The sequence below is a fragment of the Palaemon carinicauda genome, chromosome 18 (assembly GCF_036898095.1).
Source record: "Palaemon carinicauda isolate YSFRI2023 chromosome 18, ASM3689809v2, whole genome shotgun sequence".
Taxonomy (NCBI): Eukaryota; Metazoa; Arthropoda; class Malacostraca; order Decapoda; family Palaemonidae; genus Palaemon; species Palaemon carinicauda.
In genome coordinates this window covers 37,330,568-37,356,318 of record NC_090742.1, presented here as the reverse complement: position 1 = coordinate 37,356,318, position 25,751 = coordinate 37,330,568, and the positions used below count along the sequence as shown (strand labels likewise).

The following is a 25,751-nucleotide window of genomic DNA, read 5'->3' as shown; positions in this document are numbered from 1 at the left end:
ATGGGGTGTAGATAGCTATGTGGTGTGTTAATACATGCGTCACCTGTTGATATACAATATCCTAGAGGGAAACCTTTAGGATACTCGCACCAGAAGTTAGAATTCTGTGATAACCTTTAGTTTAATTCTCTGGGAATATCCACTGTAGTTAAATATACCCTAGGAAGCTACTGGAGGAACCTTCCATCAGGACGTCATGGCTTGAGCCCAAAAAGTAACATATATTTACCATATACTGTGTGTATATATATAATATATATATATATAATATATATATATATATATATATATATATATATATATATATATATATATATATATATATATATATGTGTGTGATACAATACAACTTTAGTCATTTCTATAGGAAACTTGTTTTTTAGTAGGAAAGCTTTTCCCGTCCGCAACTATAATAAGAAAAAAAAACAAAAAATGTGATAGCCAGTCTATTTTCGATTATTTGTACATTACAATTGAGGTTTGGTAAAAATACTTCAGTACTATTATCATGTCACAATTTCACTTTACAATTCGAAATAAAAAATATAATTTCGCACAGAGAGAAGATAAAACATATTATTGAAGAATCCTCCAAACTAGATGATCTTGAATAGTTTCAAAGTTCATTAGCCTATCAAATCTAATGTTCCTTATACCTCAGACTTGGACTTGCACTCCAGCTCAGTACACAATACTTGGACCTATGAGGGTATGCCATTGATGAACGGTCTTGGTATATAACTGCCGACTCAAAACGGAGTAGGCCTACTGGCTAAATCAACTGTACCAACCTCTAGAAGAATGCGGAAAATCTATTACACAAAACGTCAAAAGCAAGGAAGGGATGAAGTCTGTTCCATTCTGCCAAGTTGCCAACAACAAAATCCCCAAAACCACCCCGTGACTCAACATCCAAAAATTCCCATTTCCTAAAAGGTATTTTCTTCTGATCACGTAGGCTTTACTAAATTAGAAATTATTCTCTGGACATCATGTGAGTGCAAGCAAAGTAATTACAACAATATAAAGGTTTACTCATCTTTGTTTCTTCTTCATAGAAATTTGTACATTATCCCCATCAGACATCCAAATTCACCAAACCTATGGATATATCTGGCAACACTGGGGAGTGTACTAAAATGACAATGACATTGACAGTTTCACACAATAGTCTTTGGTTTCACACGCCGGGGGCCAAAGTGCGGAACAATACATTTGGCAGGAATATTGGAATGTGCAATGTGGGAACTTTTTTATGAAATCCTGATTTAATAGTATCTTTCTTTTAAAAACCTTGGCATAAAAATACAGTAGAACAAAAGATATCATATTAAATGTATACCTAACTCCGTTGGGTTTACAAGGGGGGAGGGAATACCATGAACTACTTTTTTAATTTTTGGGCAAACAAACAAAAAGATTGTACACAACATACTCAGATTACAAACACTATACATGCACACAAACACACACACACAAATACATATATATATATATATATATATATATATATATATATATATATATATATATATATATATATATATATATATATATGACAATGTGTGTGCGTGTGCGTGAACATATGTACAGTATATATGTGTAGAGCAGTTGAGAGAATACTTCAGTTTATATAGTTGAGATTCTTAACGTAAACAATTATTTATTGCTTTTTTATTTCCATTGCCTTAAAGACGAAAACAGTAATAATCTCTCTCTCTCTCTCTCTCTCTCTCTCTCTCTCTCTCTCTCTCTCTCTCTCTCTCTCTCTCTCTCTTTCTCTCTCTCGTGTTCCCGAAAGTAATGGGAAACTGTACCAACTGGGACCATTTAAAATGATATTAGAAATATATACAAAAATAAAAAAAGAACAAAATTGCATCTTTTATTCATCAGGGTTTGTTGAACAAGGCCGCGAGCGAAAGTTAAAGCCTTCACGAAACCACTTCACAGCAACTGAAATAAAAAGAAAGATAGATTTGTTAGATAAATCTATAAGCACATTCATTAAATATTGTACTAGCATAGACGAGGAAAAAATTAGTACAGTACCTGCAACTCAAATTTTGATTATTATTATTACTAGCTAAGCTACAACCCTTTGGGAAAAAAAAAACAGGATGCTTTAAGACCTAGGGCTCCAACTGGGAAAAACAGATGTAAAGAAATTAAATAATGAAATAGACAAACTGCACAAGGAGTAATGAACAATTGAAATAAAATATTTCATGAACAGTAACACCATTATACTAGATCTTTCATATATAGACTATAAAAACTGTAAGATTTATTTCAGGGGGAATTACAAATATCTTAATATGAAATTTTGATGCTGTTAATCTTCTTAAAATACCTTATTTTTCCTTGTTTCCTTTCCTCACTGGGCTATTTTCCCTGTAGGATCCTCTGGGCTTATAGCATCCTGCTTTTCAAAACTAGGGTTGTAGCTTAGCAAGTACAGTAATAATAATAATAATAATAATAATAATAAATATAATAATAATAACGGTTTCTGAAAGTTATATTTCGAAACTTATCTATCCAATCAAATTTTAAGACAAAATTCCAGACATGAAAAATGGTTAAAATTCTGAATGTAGCTTCAGCTGTTCATTTATTAAGTCGCGTAATAGGCGATCTGTCCTTTTGAAAACAGGCGACCATATCGAAATTCAATTGATACCATTGAGTTCTTCCTCTCAGAATATTCATTTAGATGTTTGAACTATTAACACATTTCTGTCCATTCAAGTTTTTTTTTTTTTTTTTTTTTTTTTTTTTTTTGATGAGGATTTTTAGCTAGATAACATACTTTTCTTAAAAAGTTCACACTGAACATAATTTTTTGCTTAATTTGGCACTAGTGTCACCAAATGAAAGATTCTTATGAAATATTGACATAATATGCCACATTAGTAGATTAGATTGGATTGCATTTATGAATTTTGGCCTTATTGTCCGGTACTGGGGCCTGTGAGGCCAATCAGCGCCTAAATGTGCCTTGGAGAAAACTCTGCAGTTTCAATATGAAGTAAAAGTTGAAACGAATTGGATCCAACAAGAGAGCAGAAAGGTAAAATGAATTAGAAGTTATTTGATATATTAAATTTAGGGGACCAGACAACCCCTCAAAGTCCCTGCTTGCCCTACGCCCTACGTTTTGGTAGATCAGAATAAGTACAAATACCTAAAGTAAATACTGAAAAAATAACGCGCCACCCATCGAAAATTATTGACGATATTGTTTAAAAAGGAAGAAAGTTTAATCTAAGAGTTGAATAATGTGTCGGGAATTTCGAACTGATCATTCGAAAGTCCCACCATTTAACTCCACAAACGTTACGTTAAATTGAGGGAAGGCTGGAAGATCTCGCGGGCGTTGAGACGAATGACTATGGTCTAATACGAGACGGTATTTGGGCCTAAAACTTAACCACCTGGTAGGGAAGGAGCGGATGTTAAGAAATTGAGTATTTGTAATTTATGAATCACGAATGTAACGTCATTTTACTGTACCACGATGAAAATGTCCTATGTATATGTTTAGAGCCAAGGACTCCCTAAGCTGGTGGATTACGGCAAATTATGGCCTTCAGCCGAATCATTAAACCCCCACTTGTATTTAAAATAAGACTTTAACAGTTTCTCAGTCTTGTGGCAAATAAAGAAGCTTAACCAACCCCTTATAAATTAATAAGGTAAGAATTCCCTCCCCTCTGCCAAGGACACTTTAGTCAGCACGGGAAATCAGAGTTTTCGTCGGAGCTGCAGAGCTCCGATCGTCCTCTTTTGCCTAATATCCCCAGAACAAGTAAGTTGTCTAAAATTGTTACGTCTCTGCTCCTTGTATAACCAGGTTGGTTTCCCTATAGTTTTTGTAAGTGTGATGTGAGATTTGTATCTATATACTGTATATTTCGGTGATCCTTGTGATTGGGGATCAGAGTCATTCATTAAATTACGATAGAAAGCCTTGGTATGTGGTCTACCAAGGTATTTTGTTGAAATTGGGTGCATTTTGTTCTTCTTTTAAGCCACATCTTGCGAGCACGTGAAATTATTTCAAGTCAGATATTTCATTATTATGCAGTGTAAATGTTTTAATATGTTATTTCCTTTTTAAACAACTATTTTTGTAATAAAATTGTAAAGTGTAGCCGTATTTGTTTGATTCCTGGACGGTTTTGGGAGTCTTACCTCTTCAAGGTCTTGCTATCCGCCCTTAACATCGGGCTTAGAACTTATCATATAATTGTCGAAGTGAAAATCACGACAACTGGTCCTTCGAACCGGATGGCAAGTGTCTCCCAGAGCTAGACAGGAATTCAATAAAACATGAGCTTTAGAGTAGCCTTAATAGGACATAGTCAACTCCCCCCGAATCTGCCGCAATGTTCGGATAACGAAGTAGAAATTTACCGTAGGCCAGGGGGCCTGGTCAATCAATTCTTGAACGACAACTTACAATATTGAAATAAAAGATATGATCTGATTGTCTTATACCTGGGAGGGAACGACATGGCAAACGACCACCCCAAAACTGTCTGGGATAACTTAAGGGTCCTGGTCGAACGATTGAGGAACGTTACTGAGGTCATTGCTATTTGTGACGCGGATGTTAGGGAGTATCTGCTCGACAACAGGTTTGCGGTCAATCCATCAGAGTACGTTGGTAAAGTAAAGAATTTTAACGCATGGGTCTCAAAATATTGTTCAAAGTGGCATCAGTACGGTGTGAGACACCTGCCGATGAATTCCAGAGCCTACCACGAGGGCAGGTTAAGGGACGGAGTCCACTTTGATCAGTCAATCCGTAATGCTTTCCTCAACCGTTTGATGAGGCTGATCAGGAGAGAGAGAGAGAGACGAAACAATTAAGGTCCTCAACGTCCCGATGTGCGATCGACCACGTGTGTCAGTTTTTTCTTGAGTCCCTTCTTCTTAACGTAGACATAACTTCTCTTTCCTTCTTGTTTTGCCAAACTCTCCCAAAATTAAAGTAAAGTTAGTCAAAATGGCGGTGGCCACGATCGTGCACATCGAGGCGTCGATGGGCCTCATAGTAGACTTGCTAAGCGAAACGCAACGCGCGCTGATAGAGACATACTCTGAGTCCATCTATCGGAATCTGGTAACGGAACTGCAGGAAGAGGTAAGACAGCTGAGAGAGCTGTACAAAAATCAGCATGTCAAACTAGAACCTAGTTTGGAAGCCCGAATCAGGCACACGCTGGGTGAAGCTACACGAGCTTCTACCCTTCTATACAATCGTATAGACAAAGTGAAAAGCACTCCAACGGGGAATGTTGCTCTCCCCAAGTTGAAACCGCTGCCTCTCCCCACGTTTGAAGGGGAAGTGCAGGAATATGCTTCGTACCGTGAGCTCTTCACGATACATGTCGATAGAAGAGCCGATTTAGATGATGTATCTAAATTTACCTATTTGCTGGGGACATTAGGCAAAGAGCCGCTTAGAATAGTGAAATCTTTAAGTGTAACCGCCGCGAACTATAGAATAGCGTTAGATCTTCTAGATAAACAATATGGCAATGTACACCAGACGCTCGTGATTTTGCACCAAAAATTAGCTAACATATTTGTGCCGTCACTAGACCCCGTAGAGCTCAAAAGGTTCCGTTTTGAGTTAACAATCATAATTGAACAAATTAAAAGGTTGAGTAAAGATGATAGAGGCCAGGGCATGGTCATGAGCCTCATAAATCAAAAATTATCAGAGGGAAAGCTCTACAGAAAAGTGGTCGAGCATTTAAGAAAATGTGATTACACGTTAGAAGAGTTCTTTGAAGCAATAGACTTTATTATAAGAATGCTCGAAGACGATGCGTTGCAAAGAGGCGACAGACTTGAGCATGATAAAAGACCAGACAACATTGTAAGACCGAAATCCAAACCTGTCCACAATAATTCTTGCCCATTTTATAGTGAACGGCACCCGCCTCACGGATGTCGCCAAGTAACTGACGTAGCTGCCAGACGTCGCATTTTACTTAAAAGGGGCCTCTGCTTCAATTGTACAAAGTCAGGTCATCGTAGTGATAAATGTTCCGTCCCAAATTCTTGCAAAATTTGTAATGCCAACCACCACACCGCAATTTACGATGATTACAATGCGGGAAGACGACCACAATCTATCCCAAATAGTAGCAATAGTCAATCAACAACGTCCCGCCCCGTAGTGAATGCGACGCCTATACAGCACGAAACTGCCCCCCGTCCATCCAAGGCTAAAGTGAAATCTAAACCATGCAAAAGCGCAAAGATTGCACAGAAGTCTGACGTAGACCTTCCATGCACCCTCTTGCCAACGGCTATGGCAGAAATCCATCAGAAACAAGGTAGCAAGCGAGTCCGCCTATTCCTCGACTCCGGAAGCCAAAGGAGCTTCATATCGGCGAAAATCGCGAGTCAATTAGGCCTACCGGTGGTAGGACGAGTATCATTGAATATAGCTCCATTTGGCTCCGTGGAAATAAGTGGACAATACAATGTAGTGAGTTGTAGGGTTGAGATGGGAAAAAGAACCGTGCAAATGAAGCTAGTGGTACAGGAAAACGTAGACGTCCCAATACATAACGCTGGTTATGTAAAGGTCAGACAGCATCTGTTGAGCAAGGGAGTCACGTTAGCCGATCCAGCAAACAAGTCCGATATACTGAAAAATGTCCACATATTAGTAGGGGCTGATTATTTTAGCTACTTTATTATAGGCGTAGAGAAAGTGGATGGGATCAATCTTTTCCTGACCCATAATGGTATGTCCCCATATGGGAAGGTGCCGCAGTGGCTATTGCAGGGGGAAAGGATTGAACAGGTAAGAACGCTTAGTGTGCAAAATCATGAACGAACCATATCAGTTTGACGTAGATGAATGGTGGCGTTTGGACCGTGTTGGCATCGCCCCATCTGAGCAATACACTGTTCGCGAGGCGGAAGCCATGCGTAAGGTGTCGCAAAGTGTTGTGAAAAAGCCTGAGGGATATCAGGTTAGCCTACCATTCGGGTCCGATGCTAGGCCAGATACGAACTATCGAAATGCTGTAGCGCAGTTAGAGTCGTTGCAAACTAAATTCAGGAAGGATAGGGAATATTTTGATCAATACCAGGGAGTGATGGATAAATATATTGAAGCGGGTTTTATATCTGAAGTGAAAGAACCCTAGGTGGAAGGTTATTATATGCCGCACTTTGGAATCAGGAAAGATAGCCGCACCACCCCCCTTAGAATTGTGTTCAATGCCTCCGCGAAATCAAAGGGTAGTAAGTCATTGAATGAATGCCTCTTACCTGGCCCCAATTTAGTAGAATTAGCGTATCATTTGATCATAAGGTTTAGGTTGAACCAATATGCTATGTTAGCTGACATCAGCAAGGCCTTCCATCGTGTCTTGTTGGATCCTCGTGATGCCAAATACACACGATTTCTGTGGCGCAAGGCAGCAGGTCGAGCGCTTACCTTCGCCTTTAGAGTCGTGGTGTTTGGCATCACGGCAAGTCCATTTTTGTTACAACAAGTGTTAAATTATAATTTCAAAGGGGAAGGTAGGCCAGATTTGGTGAAGTCTTTTTATGTGGATAATTATCTGGCCACTTTCGAAAATCTAGAGAGCATGAGGCAAGAGCATGAGTCTGTCAATAAAATCTTAAAAGGGGCGGGTATGCCTTTAGAAGGGTGGGCGTCCAATCACTTGACCTTCGATAGCGAGAAACAGTGGAGAGAGCCTGTGAGTGTGAACGTGCTTGGGCTGCGATGGGCCCGGGACGTAGACAGATTGTGTGTGAAAGAAAGCAAGAGAATCTGTGAGTTGGGGGAGGGATGGGTGCCTACGAAGCGTAGGGTACTTTCCCTGTTGGTCTCAATTTACGATCCGATAGGTTTGATAAGCTCATTATTTGTAAGAAGAAAACTTTTCCTCCAACAACTATGGGAGGATGACGTGGGTTGGGATGATGTGTTAAAAGGAGAAAAAGCTAGAGAAGCGAGTGAGTTGTTGAGTGATTTGAAAGCGGTGAGCGAAATCACTTTTCCAAGAACGATAGGTAGGAAAGTTTTAGAACTCCATGTATTCACCGATGCCAGCAGAAGGCATACGGCGCAGTGGCATATACCAGGGACGACTGCAATCAGGTAAGCCTAATAACTAGTAAAATGAGGATCACTCCGAAGGGAATGAACAAATTGACAATTCCCAAGCTAGAACTGCTAGCATTGTTGCTAGGCAGCAGATTAGCAAAGACCCTCAAAGAGCTGATAGAGCCACGAGAGATAGTCATATGGACTGACAGTAAGGTCACGTTGGCATGGGTAGCATCTCCCGAGGCCAAGGACCACAAGAACATCTTTATATTTAACCGAGTGGCGGAGATTATTTTTCTTCAGCAGGTTTGTCGATTCAGTTTGATCCATGTCCCCAGTAAACAGAACCCTGCTGATTTCCTGTCCAGAGGTGCAACGACGCAACAGCTGCTAGATAACTCCCTTTGGAGGAACGGTCCAGAATTCCTCAGGACCACGGGAAAGCCTGTTCCTTGCAAGGAGGAAGATCCAACCCATGAAATTACTACAGTAGCGGCGGTGCAAGAACTGAGGGAGGAAATGAGTCATGCCCCCCCAGGCGAGATATGGGAAATTCTCCAAAGGGAAGTAGAATTCCAATTCTTGTTGAGAGTTGTTGGAGTAATCAAAAGGTTTACAAAAATAGAACGGCATCCGTTCAGTATTGTTGTCCAACAAGAGGAAAAACATTATTTGCCTACAGTTTATGCTTACTTAGAGGGCGGAGTCAGACCCCCTCGTGAAGTTGCTAATTTTGTCAGACAATTGAATCTAGTATTAATAGATAGTCTTATTTGTACTAGGGGACGAGTGTCCCAAGTAGAGGAAACTAATCAGTTAATTCTCTTGCCAGCCAAAGGGCATTTAGTCAGGATTTATTTAAGATATTTACACCGTTTGCACTTGCATTGTGGGGTGAATACACTAATGGGTATCTTTCGACAGAAATGCTGGGTGGCGGGTCTACGTTCCATTGCGAAGCGAACCGTGCGACAATGTTCAGAATGCTTACGAGCCTTCCAGCCTCTGTTGAGACAGCCACCACCACCCCCTCTACCGAAGGAGAGGACCACCCTCACAAAACCCTTTACAGCAGTCGGAGTGGACCACACAGCGGCCATACAGACTGAAACGCGGCCAGGCTACATACTGATCGTGACATGCATGGCCAGCAGGGCCGTGTACCTCGATTTCTGCCCCTCCCTGGAAGCGGAAGAACTCGTATTAGCCCTAAGACGATTTTGCGCCACCCATGGTGCCCCGCAGTTCATCACGTCTGATAACCATCAAACTTTCAAAACTGCCAGCCACCTCCTTCAGGGACTCTACGAAGAAGATGAAGTCCAGCAGTTCCTGAGGAGAACGGGCATAAAGTGGCGATTTCAGACGCCCCGTGTACCTTGGAAAGGTGGGTTCTTCAAGCGCCTGATCAAGTAACGAAACGGACCCTCCAGATAGCCCTCGGAAAGAAGTACCTACCGGACGCCCACGTACTAACCCTTGTGAAAGAAGCAGAGGCAGTGGTGAATAATCGGCCGCTTATGTACAGCGGCGACAAGTGAGAGGATGAAGGCCTCACCCCCTCCCATTTGCTAAGAGGACACCCAGTCCACCTCATGGCACCGATCTTGCCGGACGACCACCTCAACGCGACCTTCACCTCCCGGAGGCTACGTGATCGCTACCTAAAACTGACAGACTCTTTGAAAGCCTTCCGAGAAACTGACCCTCCAGATAGCCCTCGGAAAGAAGTACCTACCGGACGCCCACGTACTAACCCTTGTGAAAGAAGCAGAGGCAGTGGTGAATAATCGACCCCTTATTTACAGCGGCGACAAGTGCGAGGATGAAGGCCTCACCCCCTCCCATTTGCTAAGAGGACACCCAGTCCACCTCATGGCACCGATTTTGCCGGACGACCACCTCAATGCGACCCTCACCTCCCGGAGGCTACGTGATTGCTACCTAAAACTGACAGACTCTTTGAAAGCCTTCCGAGAGAGGTGGAGAAGGGAATATTTGAGTGCCTCGAGAGCCCGGCACGACTGTCGGTCTGGGGAACCCTCCAAGCTGCACCCTGGAGACGTCGTGCTGGTAAAACAAGAAAATAAAAAAAGAGCTACGTGGCCTCTTGGACGTGTTGTGGAGACGTATCCTGACGACGACGGAGTTGTGCGTTCGGCCAAAGTGTTGTTCGAGGGTGTCGAGTCACTGCGAGCTGTCAGCCACCTGGTTCCCCTGGAAATTGCCCCCTCTGAGGATGATGGTGGAGAAGAAGACGACGACAACGACGGAGAAGAGGGCGTGTACAGTTCGACAGCAGGAATGCCAGGGATCGTTGAGACAACTGGGGACAACCAGGAAATGGCTCCGGCTATGACAACTCAACAACCAGCCACAGGAACCTTCGACAACGACGCTAATGGTGAGAACAATGCGGTTAGTGAGAGAAGTGAAAGTGAAACAGAATCGAAGCAGACGGACGCACAAGGACGTTCTGCACGCCCATTGAGAAGGGCTGCCGCGAAGCAGCGAGAATTGATGGACCGTCTGCTAAGGAGTGACGATATATAATGCGTAGCTGCAAACAGTGAGTGAAAAAGGGAGTGCCCATCTGGTAGGTAGGGAGGGTGGATTGAAGAGATTGTAGGTGTGCATGGATCCACAGAAGTTGGAAGTGCGTCGGGTGTGGGGAATGGGGACGGGATGGTCTCTCGTACTTACAAACCGAGCGTTGTACAGAACCAGGCCCCTCCCTCTTGTTCCCCCTAAAGTAATAGCCTACGTGTGGCAGTGTGAGAAGAGTGATTCGATTAATGTGATTAAGGGCAGATTGCCTTATGATCGAATCGATGTATGTATTATATGTCTGAATACATTTCTATTGCTATTTTTGTATGTATATGCATGAAATGATGATTGTATTAGGCCCATTGCCTACTTGCCTCTCCATTTGAATCGTTGTATGTATTATATGTCTGAATACATTTCTATTGCTATTCTCGTGTATATATGCATGAAATGATGATTGTCTTAGGCCCATTGCCTACTTGCCTTTCCATTTGGACTGTTGTATGTATCCTCTGTCTGGGTACATTTTGTTTATTATTTTTGTGTACATCTGTAAGAGTTAATTGCCCCGGGGTAACATTGCTGTATGCTGTACATTGTGTATGCTCTGTTAGAGTCGTTGTGGAGCGCTACGCAACGAGCCTAACAGAGTCTTGGAGTAGTTAATCCGCCCCCCCCCCCCCCGAGTCCAGTCTTGCCTAATTGACCAACATTTCACTGCCCCTTTATTTCGGGTGTGGAGGATGTCGGGAATTTCGAACTGATCATTCGAAAGTCCCGCCATTTAACTCCACAAACGTTACGTTAAATTGAGGGAAGGCTGGAAGATCTCACGGGCGTTGAGACGAATGACTATGGTCTAATACGAGACGGTATTAGGGCCTAAAACTTAACCACCTGGTAGGGAAGGAGCGGATGTTGAAGAAATTGAGTATTTGTAATTTATGAATCACGAATGTAACGTCATTTTACTGTACCACGATGAAAATGTCCTATGTATATGTTTAGAGCCAAGGACTCCCTAAGCTGGTGGATTACGGCAAATTATGGCCTTCAGCCGAATCATTAAACCCCCACTTGTATTTAAAATAAGACTTTAACAGTTTCTCAGTCTTGTGGCAAATAAAGAAGCTTAACCAACCCCTTATAAATTAATAAGGTAAGAATTCCCTCCCCTCTGCCAAGGACACTTTAGTCAGCACGGGAAATCAGAGTTTTCGTCGGAGCTGCAGAGCTCCGATCGTCCTCTTTTGCCTAATATCCCCAGAACAAGTAAGTTGTCTAAAATTGTTACGTCTCTGCTCCTTGTATAACCAGGTTGGTTTCCCTATAGTTTTTGTAAGTGTGATGTGAGATTTGTATCTATATACTGTATATTTCGGTGATCCTTGTGATTGGGGATCAGAGTCATTCATTAAATTACGATAGAAAGCCTTGGTATGTGGTCTACCAAGGTATTTTGTTGAAATTGGGTGCATTTTGTTCTTCTTTTAAGCCACATTTTGCGAGCACGTGAAATTATTTCAAGTCAGGTATTTCATTATTATGCAGTGTAAATGTTTTGATATGTTTTCCTTTTTAAACAACTATTTTTGTAATAAAATTGTTAAGTGTAGCCGTATTTGCATGATTCTTGGATGGTTTTGGGAGTCTTACCTTAACACCGGGCTTAGAACTTATCATATAATTGTCGAAGTGAAAATCACGACATAATGGATGGAGCTCTTCCACTTCCTATGCACAAGTTGGGCCATGGTGAGTGTAAAGAACAGCTGCAGTGAGGCATGTTAGTATCTTAGATGGAAATATCAGACTGTTATATTCCCTAAGAGAGCAGTGTTAAGGACCAGATATAGATCTGGTTTAATTGAGGTACTTTTGTTCTCTTCTTCATTGGAAATTTAAAAGTTCCATTGTGAATTCGTATCTAAATAACCGTAGCAAACAAATCCATACTTACCATTGATTTCAGTTAGAAGTTTTAACAGATACCTCAGGAAATTGGATTGACAGTCTTAATTCAATAAAGACTAAAATTTCCGAAAATTTCATGCAATGTGCATGAACTTTTATGACCGTATTTAGCAATTAGATTCTTTGAGGTGACTTCTTTTAACATACAGAAAACATCCTGCATTATACATCCCAGTAATGTTGAAGAATTTCTCGCTATTCTTACCCCACTTCTCTCCAACGGAAACTGGACAACTGGCATGAGCCGACAATTTGTCAAAATTTCCGTTTTTCTTCAGGCTGTAGAAAAGAATGGCGGTGCCCTTCTTGGGAGTGATGGTTAGGCGAATCCTGGGGAACAAAAGGTCCCCGCCATTCAGGACATCATTCATCTGTCAATCAAAGGAAGTTACATGATTCTCTTGAGAGAAAAATCATAGTCCTATTTCATCTGAAATGTCCTTAACCTAATATGCTTTAACCTCCTCAACCATAATCTAACTTACCCTACCCTAACCTAACGTGACCCAGAAAACTATGAGAAAGATAATACTTTTTTATTTTTAGATTTTAATAGCAGTATTGCTCATATGGCATTAATGGATATTCTAAAGTTTTACTATATATATATATATATATATATATATATATATATATATATATATATATATATATATATATATATATATATATATATATATGTGTGTGTGTGTGTGTGTGTGTGTGTGTGTGTGTGTGTGTGTGTTCAGAGGACGTTGGAACACTTACGTAGTAAATGACTGTACCCATTCGATCACCCTCGGGGAAGTTTTCATGTAGAGACTGTGGGAAAAATGTGAAAAAGCTGGGATTATTTGCATCGTCACATCTACTTCGAAAGAACTCACATTAATAATACATCTTGGGAAAAAATATATATAATTCCCATGTAAAATATTTATGTTGTATCAGTCGGTTCATGAATTAATGCATATATACATATGTATGTGTGTTTTTTGTTTTTTTACATACATAATATATATATATATATATATATATATATATATATATATATATATATATATGTGTGTGTGTGTGTGTGTGTGTATGCATGTGTGTGGAAAAACCCTACATTTAAATAAGAGGAGCAAAATGTTGCATATATATGTATATGTTTGTGTGTTTGATTGTTTATATATATATATATATATATATATATATATATATATATATATATATATATATATATATATATATATATATGCACATATGTGCAAAAACGCTATGTTTAATTAAAAGGGACTAAATTTTATATTATCTTCATACATTTATATGTATGTTTGTGTAAAAATTTGGATATTTATATGTATGTATGCAAACAAATATGTGTGCGAGACGCAGACAGACACATACACACAGACGATGGACAACGAATTATTAGCTTTCACAATTAATCGTTCCACCAAATGACAAAAGGTCATAGTTCATCGGTGAATCGTAAGAGAACTTAATTTGTTGAAAATTTTCTAAACACTATCTGTTTTTTACACCAATGCTATATAGAAGTGTCATCGTTAATGGTATATATATATATTCATATATATATATATATATATATATATATATATATATATGTGTGTGTGTGTGTGTATGTATGTATGTATATATATATATACATAGACACACACAAACACACACACACACACACACATATATATATACATATATGCATATATAAATACAGATACATATGATATATGTACATGTGTATATGCATACACACACTCATATATATATGTATATATATACATATATATATATATATATATATATATATATATATGCATATATAAATACAGATACATATGATATATGTGCATGTGTATATGCATATACATATACATACACACACACACACACACACACACATATATATATATATATATATATATATATATATATATATATATATATATATATATAATGAGATGAGCCGATAAATGATGGTTCAGTAACTGGAGAAAATGTAGCCATTTAGATTACAATCGCAAGATTAAAGAGTAAGTCAGGCGAGACATGCAAAAAAAATGAACAGGGTAGTAGATAATAAAGTAGGAGAGAAGAGAACCAGTAAAGGAAATAAAAGTAGAACAAAATATGTTTCAAAAGGAAATAAAATTATTGATAAAGGTTAACGAGGAAATGTATATTAGATTTGGAGAGGGAAATGATGTCGGATGTTAATTCCGAAGAGAGAAAATGGGTTTTGTAAGGCTGAAATACTTGTGTGCATACAAAAAGCTTTACAGAGATGGAAGAGAGGAAAGGCACCAGGAGATCACTGGCCTCCACACGTCTTCATGCAGCATGGTGGTGATATTATGATAGCCTTGATGACTAGACTTTGTAAGTAATATAAGGGTGAAGAAAGGTCCCAAAGGAAAGGGTGAGGGATAATTCATCTGATGTGTAAAGAGAAAGATGACATATGAGTATTGGACCAAAAACCTTTATATGACATCTGCGGACGTAGGAAGAATTGATTGAGCTGCATTGAGGAGGAATTTGGAAATGCATGATATAGATAATAGGTTATTGGGAACTATTAAAAGCCTTTTTTTTATAATACAGTTGAAGAATGAGTTAGAGTTTGTAGGCAGGATAGTGACGAGAGTCTGTGACAAGAGCCGATTATGTAGTGTCCATGGCTGTTGAATGTTATCACAGATGGAGTGATGCTAGAGGTTAGAGATAGGGTACTGGAAGTAAGTGAAATGTTGTGGGATAAAAAAAATTAGTTGTGACTGACATGTGGAGTGGTAAATGTTTGATTTAGCATTGGTAAGATAAACTGCAAAACCTTGGTAAATGTTTGATTTAGGATTGGTAAGATAAACTGCAAAACTTTGGTAAATGTTTGATTTAGGATTGGTAAGATAAACTGCAAAACCTTGGAAAAGAGTTTGATTTTGTTTGCAAATATGAAAGATTGAGTGATAAAGGGTAAGGAAAATAAGGAAAATGTGATGAAGGGGAATAAATATCAGGAAAAAATGGATTATGAATGTATTCACGGAAGTTGACGTGTAAAATATAAATGGTTTGTGCATAATTTAACGCATATAATATAATAGATAATTTAAGATATAATGCAAGACAGAAGACTTATTATCTTAGCTTACAGGAGCGCCCTTCTCATGTTTGTAGTAGGTATCGGAATGAAGACCAAAATCACCACAAGCACAGTAATTTCGGACCTGAAAAGATTTGAATAAAGATGCTATATAGCTCATGCCATTTGCCTGCTAAAAAAAATCGTCAATAAAGGGACAAAAACTTTTATTCAATTGAAAATATGAAGGTGCTTATAGCCAAATTCACATTTTTATGACCATGTTACACATAGTAATAAGGGTTCAGGTAGCTTAATGGAATTATCTAGACATATTCAACCTTTCCGCCCTAAGTTCACGACTTGATAAATTTGATTAGTGGACACAACATTACCATCCATGTGAGTTAGGAGTTAGAGGTTGGGGAGGTTCGAGTCATTGCCGAATCACCAGCAGCCACTGCTTTGTCCTTCCTGGTACTTACTTAGGCGGAGAGAAGTGTTGGACGCTGATCACATGTTATTATTATTATTATTATCATTAATTGCTAAGCAGTAACCCTAGTTGGAAAAGCAAGATGCTATAAGACCAGGGGCTCCAACAGGGAAAATAGCCCAGTGAGGAAAGGAAACAAGGAAAAATAAAATATTTTAAGAACAGCAACATTAAAATAAATACCTCCTATATAAACTATAAAAATTCAACAAAACAAGAGGAAGAGAAATAAGGTAGAATAGTGTGCCGGAGTGTACCTTCAAGCAAGAGAACTCTAACCCAAGACAGTGGAAGGCCATGGTACAGAGGCTATGGCACTACCCAAGACTAGAGAACAATGGTTTGATTTTGGAGTGTCCTTCTCCTAGAAGAGCTGCTTACCATAGCTAAAGAGTCTCTTCTACCCTTACCAAGAGGAAATGGCCTCTGAACAATTACAGTGCAGTAACCCCTTGGGTGAAGAAGAATTGTTTGGTAATCTTAGTGTTGTCAGGTGTATGAGGACAGAGGAGAATATGTAAAGAATAGGCAAGACTATTCGATGTGTGTGTAGGAAAACGGAAAATGAACCGTAACCAGAGAGAAGGATCCAATGTAGTACTGTCTGGCCAGTCAAAGGACCCCATAACTCTCTAGCAGTAGTATCTCAACGGGTGGTTGGTGCGCTGGCCAACCTTCTACCTATATGTGTACATATTGTGTCTTTGGGACTTATGTGAAAGTGCATTGATATGTCTAAGAACATAAACTTGCTCCAGCAAAATTATAGTTGTACGCTAATGTGATCGGGACTATGGTCTACACCGAAACCCAAAGCAAAGTCCTTCAAAACGAAGGCAACCATGCTTACCCTATACAAATGGGAAAAAAAGAACGTTAACTTTTAATAGAAGAAGAAGTACTTGTGGAATACATAAGACAACAATCCTCTGATGTCCTTTAGTTTTCTCTTATCCCCAAAACGCCGACATCTTAACAAGAATAAATAGTATTGCTGTTCCGGCTACTGATTCGATGGATGCCTTATTTCATTAAAAAAAGTACCTTGAGCCCCTCACAGTCCTGGGGTAGAGTTTTCTTGTTTGAGGGTACACTCGGGCACACTATTACATCTTATTTCTCTTCCTCTTTTTCTATAGTTTATATATGAAAGAAATATTTTGATTTTGTGACTGTTCTTGAATTATTTCATTTTAATTATTCATAAATTCTCTAGTAGTTTATTTATTTCCTTATTAACTTTCATCACTGGGCTATTTTCCCTGTTGGTGCCCTTGTGCTTATAGCATCCAGCTTTTCTAACTAGGGTTTGTAGTTTAGGAAGTAATAATAATAATGATAATAATAGTAATAATAATAATAATAATAATAATAATAATAATATGTTGTCCAACTAGCTAGTTGGTGCTATTGCAATGTTTATTGACAATCCTCTTAAATCTCTGGCTAATATAACCATTTCTTTGGAAATCCATGAGACCCAGTCGTCTCCTTAGGGCAAGCTAACTCAGGTAGGGAACGTGAATAGGGGTTTTAACATCGTTTGAATAACTTCATGTTGTTCATTTCTGCTTGCATGTGTAGCTGTTCGTTCGTGTGTACTGCATAATTTGTAGTAGCGAACCTATTTCATTTTAGTGGGACCAACACATGAGGAGGAGATCTTAGATTATAAAATGCAGATTTCTATTATGGTTTTAAGTAGTCGGAGTTGGTATCAGGTGATTTTCTGGATTCACTTACTATTCCAACCGGTGAAAAGATAACAGGAAAAGCAGCAGATAATAGCAAAAAGAATGTATTCGACAGTGCCCAAATGGAAATTGACACAGCCATCTAAGGATACTACAGCAAAGATTTCCGGTTGGTGGGACGGTTCATCAGTATACTTCACAGGACGCACTGTAGACATTACTTAAGTTAAGTCTTTGCAGCATCTCTTCATTTTCTATTCTTGCATTTTGCTCCCCTCCTACCTCTTGTAACTTTGACTCCATTTTGTAATAGCAGCATTTGCCCTCAGTTGCACCTCGGCACGAATTGACCTCTCCAGAAGTTTCATAGTTCCCATTTAGATGGGAAAATCCCATTCATTACTCGTATGTACGTTCTTCAGTATCGATTTTAAAGATGGACTTAAGTCACTCCTTGTCTAAGAGGTATTGAATCTCTTTGCAATCATATTTATCTTTAATAAATAAGATGGGAAAGACAATTAACTTCCAATATTTCAAACTTCCCCCACTCAAGCCCATCTCTTTCATTACTGGTTTCTCTTCTTATTTTAACTATGTTTCCATAATTCATATGATTCTTGAATTCTTCAATAATGAGAATAGTAAAAAATGTCTCATCTTTGCTGTCTAAAGATCTCTCATAATCAAAACAAAATCTAATGCAAAATATGGTTCACATTAATCAATTGTTTTACGTCATGAATGGATGCTTTTGAAATAGTGCACGTGGAATAACTATTGAATGGTCACAAATACTACTATAGGAAAATGATTATGTATCAACGCATTCGGGTTATTTACTGTAGCCAAGTGATCCTTTTGTGATTGGTAATTATAAATATATTACTTAATAATTTCTTAAACTCTTCCATCAGCTTTAATCTTAAATAACGTTTAAGGCATTTCCCCCATCTTACCTTCAGAGGCTCTGCATTCCTCTCCTCAGGTTTTGAGTCTTCGTTGTACATTACGAGACCCGAAAGCATCTCTGCTCTCCTGTCGAGCCTGTTCACCACAGAATGGTTCATATTCAGTTGATATGCCTCAGTTCTCCGATTTCTTCTTGGGTCTTTATCAATCTGCAATAGGTCAATTGGATACAATCTTATAAGCAAAGAATAACAGTGTTTATTATTCTTATATCACTGAAATCAAATAAATAGGCTCATTTTAATACAATATGTCTATTCTTGAACATCATGAATCAAAAAGACTATTTCATGGATTTTTGAGTCAATAAAGATTTAAAGATTATTATTAGCCAGAACACTTTTACAGTTTTGGTTACCTCACCCTGTGCGGGACACGGGCTCTCGATTGAGAAAAATCTCAATTATTTTTTGTTCATTCAAAAATGAAACTAACACTAACTTCATGAACATGAATAGGCAGACATCACCTTCTCAGAACTTACATGATCTATGGACAGTAGTTTCAAAGTTTCTATTTCAGTGTCACTGATTACATCATGAAATAGAATGATCTCAGGCTGCGCTGTTATGGTTTCTTGTTTCAGCGGCTGCAGGATGAAGAACGATACCCCTCTGGTGGTCAGCTCGCAACTGAAGGTCTCTCCCACCTTCGCCTTACTCTTCTTCGGAGTATAATATGTTGACCGAGTGTGAAAAATGCAATCATTTCCAAAACGAAATGGTTTATCAGAGGTGCTAATCAAAAACATGGTTGTTTGAAAGGGAATAACTTTAGTGTTTAATATCAGCAATCTATTTTTTGCAAAGGTAGGCTATATTGAGAGATTACATTAAACATAAATCGAAACAAAATCAGTAATGCTTAAATATTCAGTGCTACCATTAAAGCTGGTATATTTTTTGTTACATTTTCCTCATGTAAAATATAAGATAAATACACACACATATTATGTATATATATATATATATATATATATATATATATATATATATATATATATATATATATATATATATATATATATACACATACAATTGTGTGTGTTTTGTTTAATTTCTTCATTAATTTTTATGTCTGTCTGGCAGTTATAAAGCAGTTGCAAGAGCATGTTATAGAGTAGAACATCATTTCTACAATCGTTTTCGCTTTGTTCACAAAAACATATCTGTTTGCCATCTAACTGATTGAAATCTTACACACTTGCCATAACAGTCTCCTATAACCGCTTTTCCGTATATTTTTCTCTCTGTTATGCCTTACTGCAGTATTGGCCGAGAGAAATTTACTTGCATAAGCTCATCAGTAAAAAAGGGAAAGATCATGAATGAGCTAAATCCACAGAACTCAATCCTTAAGTAAAATGGTATTTCAATTTAGTACATTGTACCAGATGGTGACATGATACTTAATTTTTCTGTAACTGTTCTTAAAATGTCTTATTTTTCCCAAATCCTACAAGTGAAAGAATCAATCCTTTAAATGCATAGTTCTTGAAACAGTATTCAAACTAAGTCGTTAATAAATAAGTCCCCTTGCTTTACAAAAATTCGATTCCTTTTCAACAAAGAAGAGTTTTATAATTGAGAAAAATTCATTTGATTAGGAAGTCCTTCGTTACTCTATAGTCATACCAAAATGACTAAGAACAGGTAGCACCTTTGAGACGTTGCCAATGTTCCCAAATTTCAATCATAGATATTGACCTAAACTGGGATATGATGTAAATGTGGGATGCATTATGTGGCAATGTGCGCCACATCTACAAAATCTCCAAGCTTAGGTCAATATCTATGAATGAAATCTGGGGAAATTGGCAACGTCTAAAATGTGCTACTTGTCCATAGTCATTTTGGTTTGACTATAGACTAACGGACTTTCTAATCAAATAAACTTTTCTCCATTATAAAACTCTTCTTTGTTGAAAAGTGGCAACATATCAAACGTCCTACTTGTTCGTAGATATTTTGGTTGGACTATAGTGGGAAAGCATATTAATTAAATAAATCACCGTGGTTTGTTTACTTGTTTAGGTATTCCATACAACAGTACTTACCCGTATAGCTTCTTTCATAGATTCCTTACAGTAATGAAAGGAATCGCTTAATATTGGTCTCTGATTTGGATATTTTGACAACAGCTCCCGGAAATGATTGTCGTCTTTTGTCAAATCTTTGTCGTGCTGTAAAGAGTAAGTTCATTATCTTCATATCAATAAAACAATGAATAGGAGCAAATAACTATATCTGTTCTAATGAAATTTTAGGTAATAATAATAATTCTCATTGAATTTCATAGTTATTCACCTTTGAGTAAAGATTTTTTTTTTACTAGATAAGCAAAATATAATATTAATCTCAATCGTTGCATTTGTTAATGGGCTCAAAACCATATTGAGCAAGACGTTAATTACCTATATTTAAGTAATTATCTATTATAGAAAATCATTCAAAATCATTCATTATTATATAATAAGTATTACCTTGCTTCCATGAATTTTGAAAATGGGAGACAATTTTGAAGTTTGTGAGTTAGGAATTAGAGGTTGCAAGGGGTTCATGAGCAATCTGATCAATTATGTTTGAATATATACCTATTCATCCGTTTATTTAATTAGTGATCATTGCAGAGTATGTATATGTCTTCTAATTATATATTCAAAGAAGTTTATGGATCTTTTTCGTAGCCTTTTCATCGTCAATCGGGAGTTAACACTTTTTCTGGAGCTGCAACACTAGAATGTTTACTTAGATTTGACATAGCGTAAAAGAAAAATCTATTCTATTTTTCTGTCTATGATTGTTTTTCGCGGCCCAGGCAAAGGGTTTTCTAGAGGTTAAACCAAAGACCTGAGATTTCAGTAGTGATCTCAGTTGAGAGATAGTATTTCTCTAAACTATTTATCAGTGTTAGTCATGCAGTAAGGAATGTTTTAAACGGTTTCAACAGATGAAAATCTCTTGAAGCGTAAAGCATAAGGTACCACATCAGTAGATAAAACTAATTAGATTCATGTAGTTCCTTTTTTAGTCTATTTAGAATTTTTTGGGAAAGATATTGTGACACCTCTTAGATTTTGGCAATGATACCATGTCCCTGAGAAGTCTTCCTGAGACTTCAGGCAAAGTTGAACCCTACACGAAGAACAATTCCTATAGATAAGATAGAGATCTAACAGTAACAAACATTATTTTTTTTTTCAAGGGATATCTATTTGTTAGTAGGATTTGTTTTATGTGAATCTGAGAAACAAGCGTACGATTAATTTGCTTCCCGACGCATTAATTGGTCGATTAAAAGTAGGTTGGCGACATTACAGCATTTGCAAAATTATTTTCCTCAGTGCATCAGACGAAAATCCAATCTCGATTACAAAATTCAAAACGTTTCACATATGATTTCTTAAGTAATGCAAATTACTTAAACAAACACACAAGCAGTTAAAGAAAGGGACAGACATGTAAACCAGTATTACCAATATTTGGATCATTACATCGTATTGTTAATGCTTTAGATTTCAGTATTCGATACATATTTTCATAAATAGTTTCGTTTATTCCAGACTCTTTTGTTAATGTTACCGGCTACCCTTTCCCAAATATCTTTATAAATAAGTAAATTAATTTGTTCTTTGAGAACTTGCAAAATCAATTTGATGAGAAAGAAAATTTTTGCTTAATTAAGCCTAAAAATTGAGATTAACAGTTACTAATCTGATGTTACGTTTCAAATGAACTGACCAATCGGAAGCAAACGTTTCAAATTAATTGTCCAATCAGAAACAAATGTTTAAAATGATTTGACCACTCAGCAGAAAAGTACAATTTGTAATATTATTAGCTACGAATATGTACATCAACCTTAAAAGATAAGCCTATTGTACCGGTGACATGCTAATATCAATTATAACGGGTACTTGCCTTATATGCAAGGTCTTGCATTTCCTTCTGGACGTAGGCCAATGTATTAGCGTCCTTAGCTGTAGTTGAAATTTCTTGAAACCATATCCAAGCATAGGATAGGAACCCCGATTTTAGAGAATTGTGTGCCAACTGTAAGCAGTCCCAAGTTGACAGTTCTATGAAAATGATAAGGAATTTCAGTGTATCGAAAGAAATTAGTGTATTTTGTTCCCTATTTTACTTTACTTTATTTTGATTATCTTTGTGTGTGTGTGTGTGTGTTTTTTTTTTTTATTAGTGCTTTACATTTATTTTCTTGACCTTTTTTTTCATGTGCTACGCAAGTTTTTTTTTTTATTAGGATCACGACTGATGGTATTAGAAGGCAGGAAATAAAACTATTCTTCTTTTCAACATTTTGAGTCAACGAGTAAAAGTTGAATGTGGACGTATTTTATCTTTATTTCCCTAATTCAGTTTCATGAAATGCTTTTTTTTTTCTTTTGTTGGTTCGTTTCGACCTTGCATTGTCTTAGACAATGTTTTACGTACATATATGTATACTTATCTATTACATATACAGTATATGCATATTTGTATGTATACATACATACATACACACATACAGTATATTCATATATATGCATGTATATACATTTATATTTACATACATATATATATATACATGTGTGTATACATATTCATGTATAATACATTCATACAATATATATATATATATATATATATATATATATTTATATGTGTGTGTGTGAGTATACATATTCATGTATAATACTTTCATACAGTATATATACATATATATATATATATATATATATATATATATATATATATATATATACATATATCAAATATCCATGTATAATATATGCATACATACTCATATATACATGCATATAAATGTATTCATGCATTGAAACCTACATAATCAAATCATCTATCACTAGTACGCACAGAAACATGCTGCAAACATGTAAATCTTCCAGGCTAAAGCATAGATGCATTCGTGGAATCTTACCAACTGAGGTGGGGAAGGCGTTAATGGTCCCTCTCCTCATGAGATCAATTGGTAAACCATAAATCTTCTGAAGCCTTCCCAATCCAGAAACCATTTCGCTGAAGTCTTCAAAATTTGGGAGTTGGATATTAGCCTCTGCTTCCTTGACTGCTCTGATGCTTTCTGTGGCGTTAATATATATATATATATATATATATATATATATATATATATATATATATATATATATATATACAGTATATATATATATATACAGTATATATATATATATACAGTATATATATATACATATATATATACATATATATATATACATATATATATGTATATATATACATATATATATGTATATATATATATATATATATATATATATATAATAGAGATAATTTAAATGGGCTTGTTTAATGGAAGTGGAAGGAAATTCGGCCCGGCTGGTACAACAGCTATAATGGAGCAGTGTGATATTTTAACTGACAAATCAGTTTAGAGAAAAAATCCGTTATTACATCAACTCAGATTTATATGATTATAAAAACAGCATTTGGGGTAGAGATATCGTTAATTCTTGAAAAATGATATATATCGACGTGTTAGTAATATAAATATAATACTGTTTATATTAAAAAAAAAAAAAAATTTCTTGTTCTACAACAGCATACAGGTGCTTTGGAGATCTTACACCAATAATTTGCACGTATTGTTTCTAATCCCACCCGATATCTAATTAACTGGGCCCCTTTTTATACTTTTCTTCAACAGAACAAATGTAATTAGCGTTTTCTCCGACAGAAAACAAAACTAAATAAAGACTAGCAAATTCACAACTTTCTTTTCATGGATAGTACCATAGCCTTTGTACCATGGTCTTACACTGTTTTGGGCTAGAGATCTCTTGCTTGAGGGTACACTCGGGCGCACTATTTTATCTTGTTTCTCTTCCTCTTTTTATTCTTAAGTTTTTATAGATTATATAAGAAAGATTTATTTTAACTTTTTTATTGTTTTTAAACTTCTCTTGTAGTTTATTTCTTTATTTCCTTTCCTTACTGGGCTATTTACCCTGTTGGAGCCCTTGGGCTTGCAGCATCCAGCTTTTCCAACTAGGGTTGTATTATTATTATTATTATTATTATTATTATTACTTGCTAAGCTACAACCCTAGTTGGAAAAGCAGTAAGCTATAAGCCCAGGGGCTCCAACAGGGAAAATAGCCCAGTGAGGAAAGGGAACAAGGACAAATAAAATATTTCAAGAAGAACAACAATATTAAAATAAATATTACTTTATAAACTATAAAAACTTTAACAAAACAAGAGGAAGAGAAATACGATATAAGTTAGAACAGTGTGCCAGAGTGTACACTCAAGCAAGAGAACTCTAACCCAAGACAGTGGAAGACCATGGTACAGACACTATGGCACTACCCAAGATTAGAGAACAATGATTTGATTTTGGAGTGTCCTTCTCCTAGAAGAGCTGCTCACCATAGCTAAAGAGTCTCTTCTACCCTTACAAAGAGGAAAATGGCCACTGAACAATTACAGTGCAGTAAGAAGAATTGTTTGGTAATCTCAGTGTTGTCAGGTGTATGAGGACAGAGGAGAATATGTAAAGAATAGGCCAGACTATTCGGTGTGTGAGTGTATAGGCAAAAGAAAAATGTACCGTAACCAGAGAGAAGGATCCAATGTAGTACTATCTGGCCAGTCAAAAGACCCCATAACTCTCTAGTGGTAGTATATACAGGTGGCTCAGTTGGTAGAGTCCTCGCAGGCATGGTTTCCAGCTTAATAGGCAGGAGTTCGAATCACTGCCCGGCCAGAAGCTATTACCATAAAATGAATTCCAGTGGATATATATTACCTAGATAGAATTCGGTATTAAATGCCATTGTGGTTGATATTTACATTGATTGAAATCACGAGTGTTAGTGATATATATTCATCATAAAATAAC

The 25,751-nt window shown here is 37.0% G+C and overlaps 1 protein-coding gene across 2 annotated transcripts in view; it reads right to left on the bottom strand.

Annotated features, from left to right (window-relative positions):
- Window positions 1-1,598: 1,598 nt before the first annotated feature.
- LOC137657046 (prolyl 4-hydroxylase subunit alpha-1-like) overlaps window positions 1,599-25,751 on the bottom strand; it is a 107,769-nt gene continuing 83,616 nt past the window's right edge. For both annotated transcript variants that reach the window (XM_068391407.1, XM_068391406.1), the window contains exons 5-13: window positions 23,793-23,954; window positions 22,772-22,929; window positions 20,908-21,033; window positions 19,336-19,515; window positions 18,839-19,000; window positions 15,760-15,834; window positions 13,367-13,420; window positions 12,825-12,990; window positions 1,599-1,956 (exon numbers count right to left, since the gene is read on the bottom strand). In XM_068391407.1, the coding sequence (XP_068247508.1) occupies window positions 1,886-1,956; window positions 12,825-12,990; window positions 13,367-13,420; window positions 15,760-15,834; window positions 18,839-19,000; window positions 19,336-19,515; window positions 20,908-21,033; window positions 22,772-22,929; window positions 23,793-23,954 (1,154 nt within the window). In that variant the 3' untranslated portion in view covers window positions 1,599-1,885. The remainder of the gene's footprint in view (window positions 1,957-12,824; window positions 12,991-13,366; window positions 13,421-15,759; window positions 15,835-18,838; window positions 19,001-19,335; window positions 19,516-20,907; window positions 21,034-22,771; window positions 22,930-23,792; window positions 23,955-25,751) is intronic.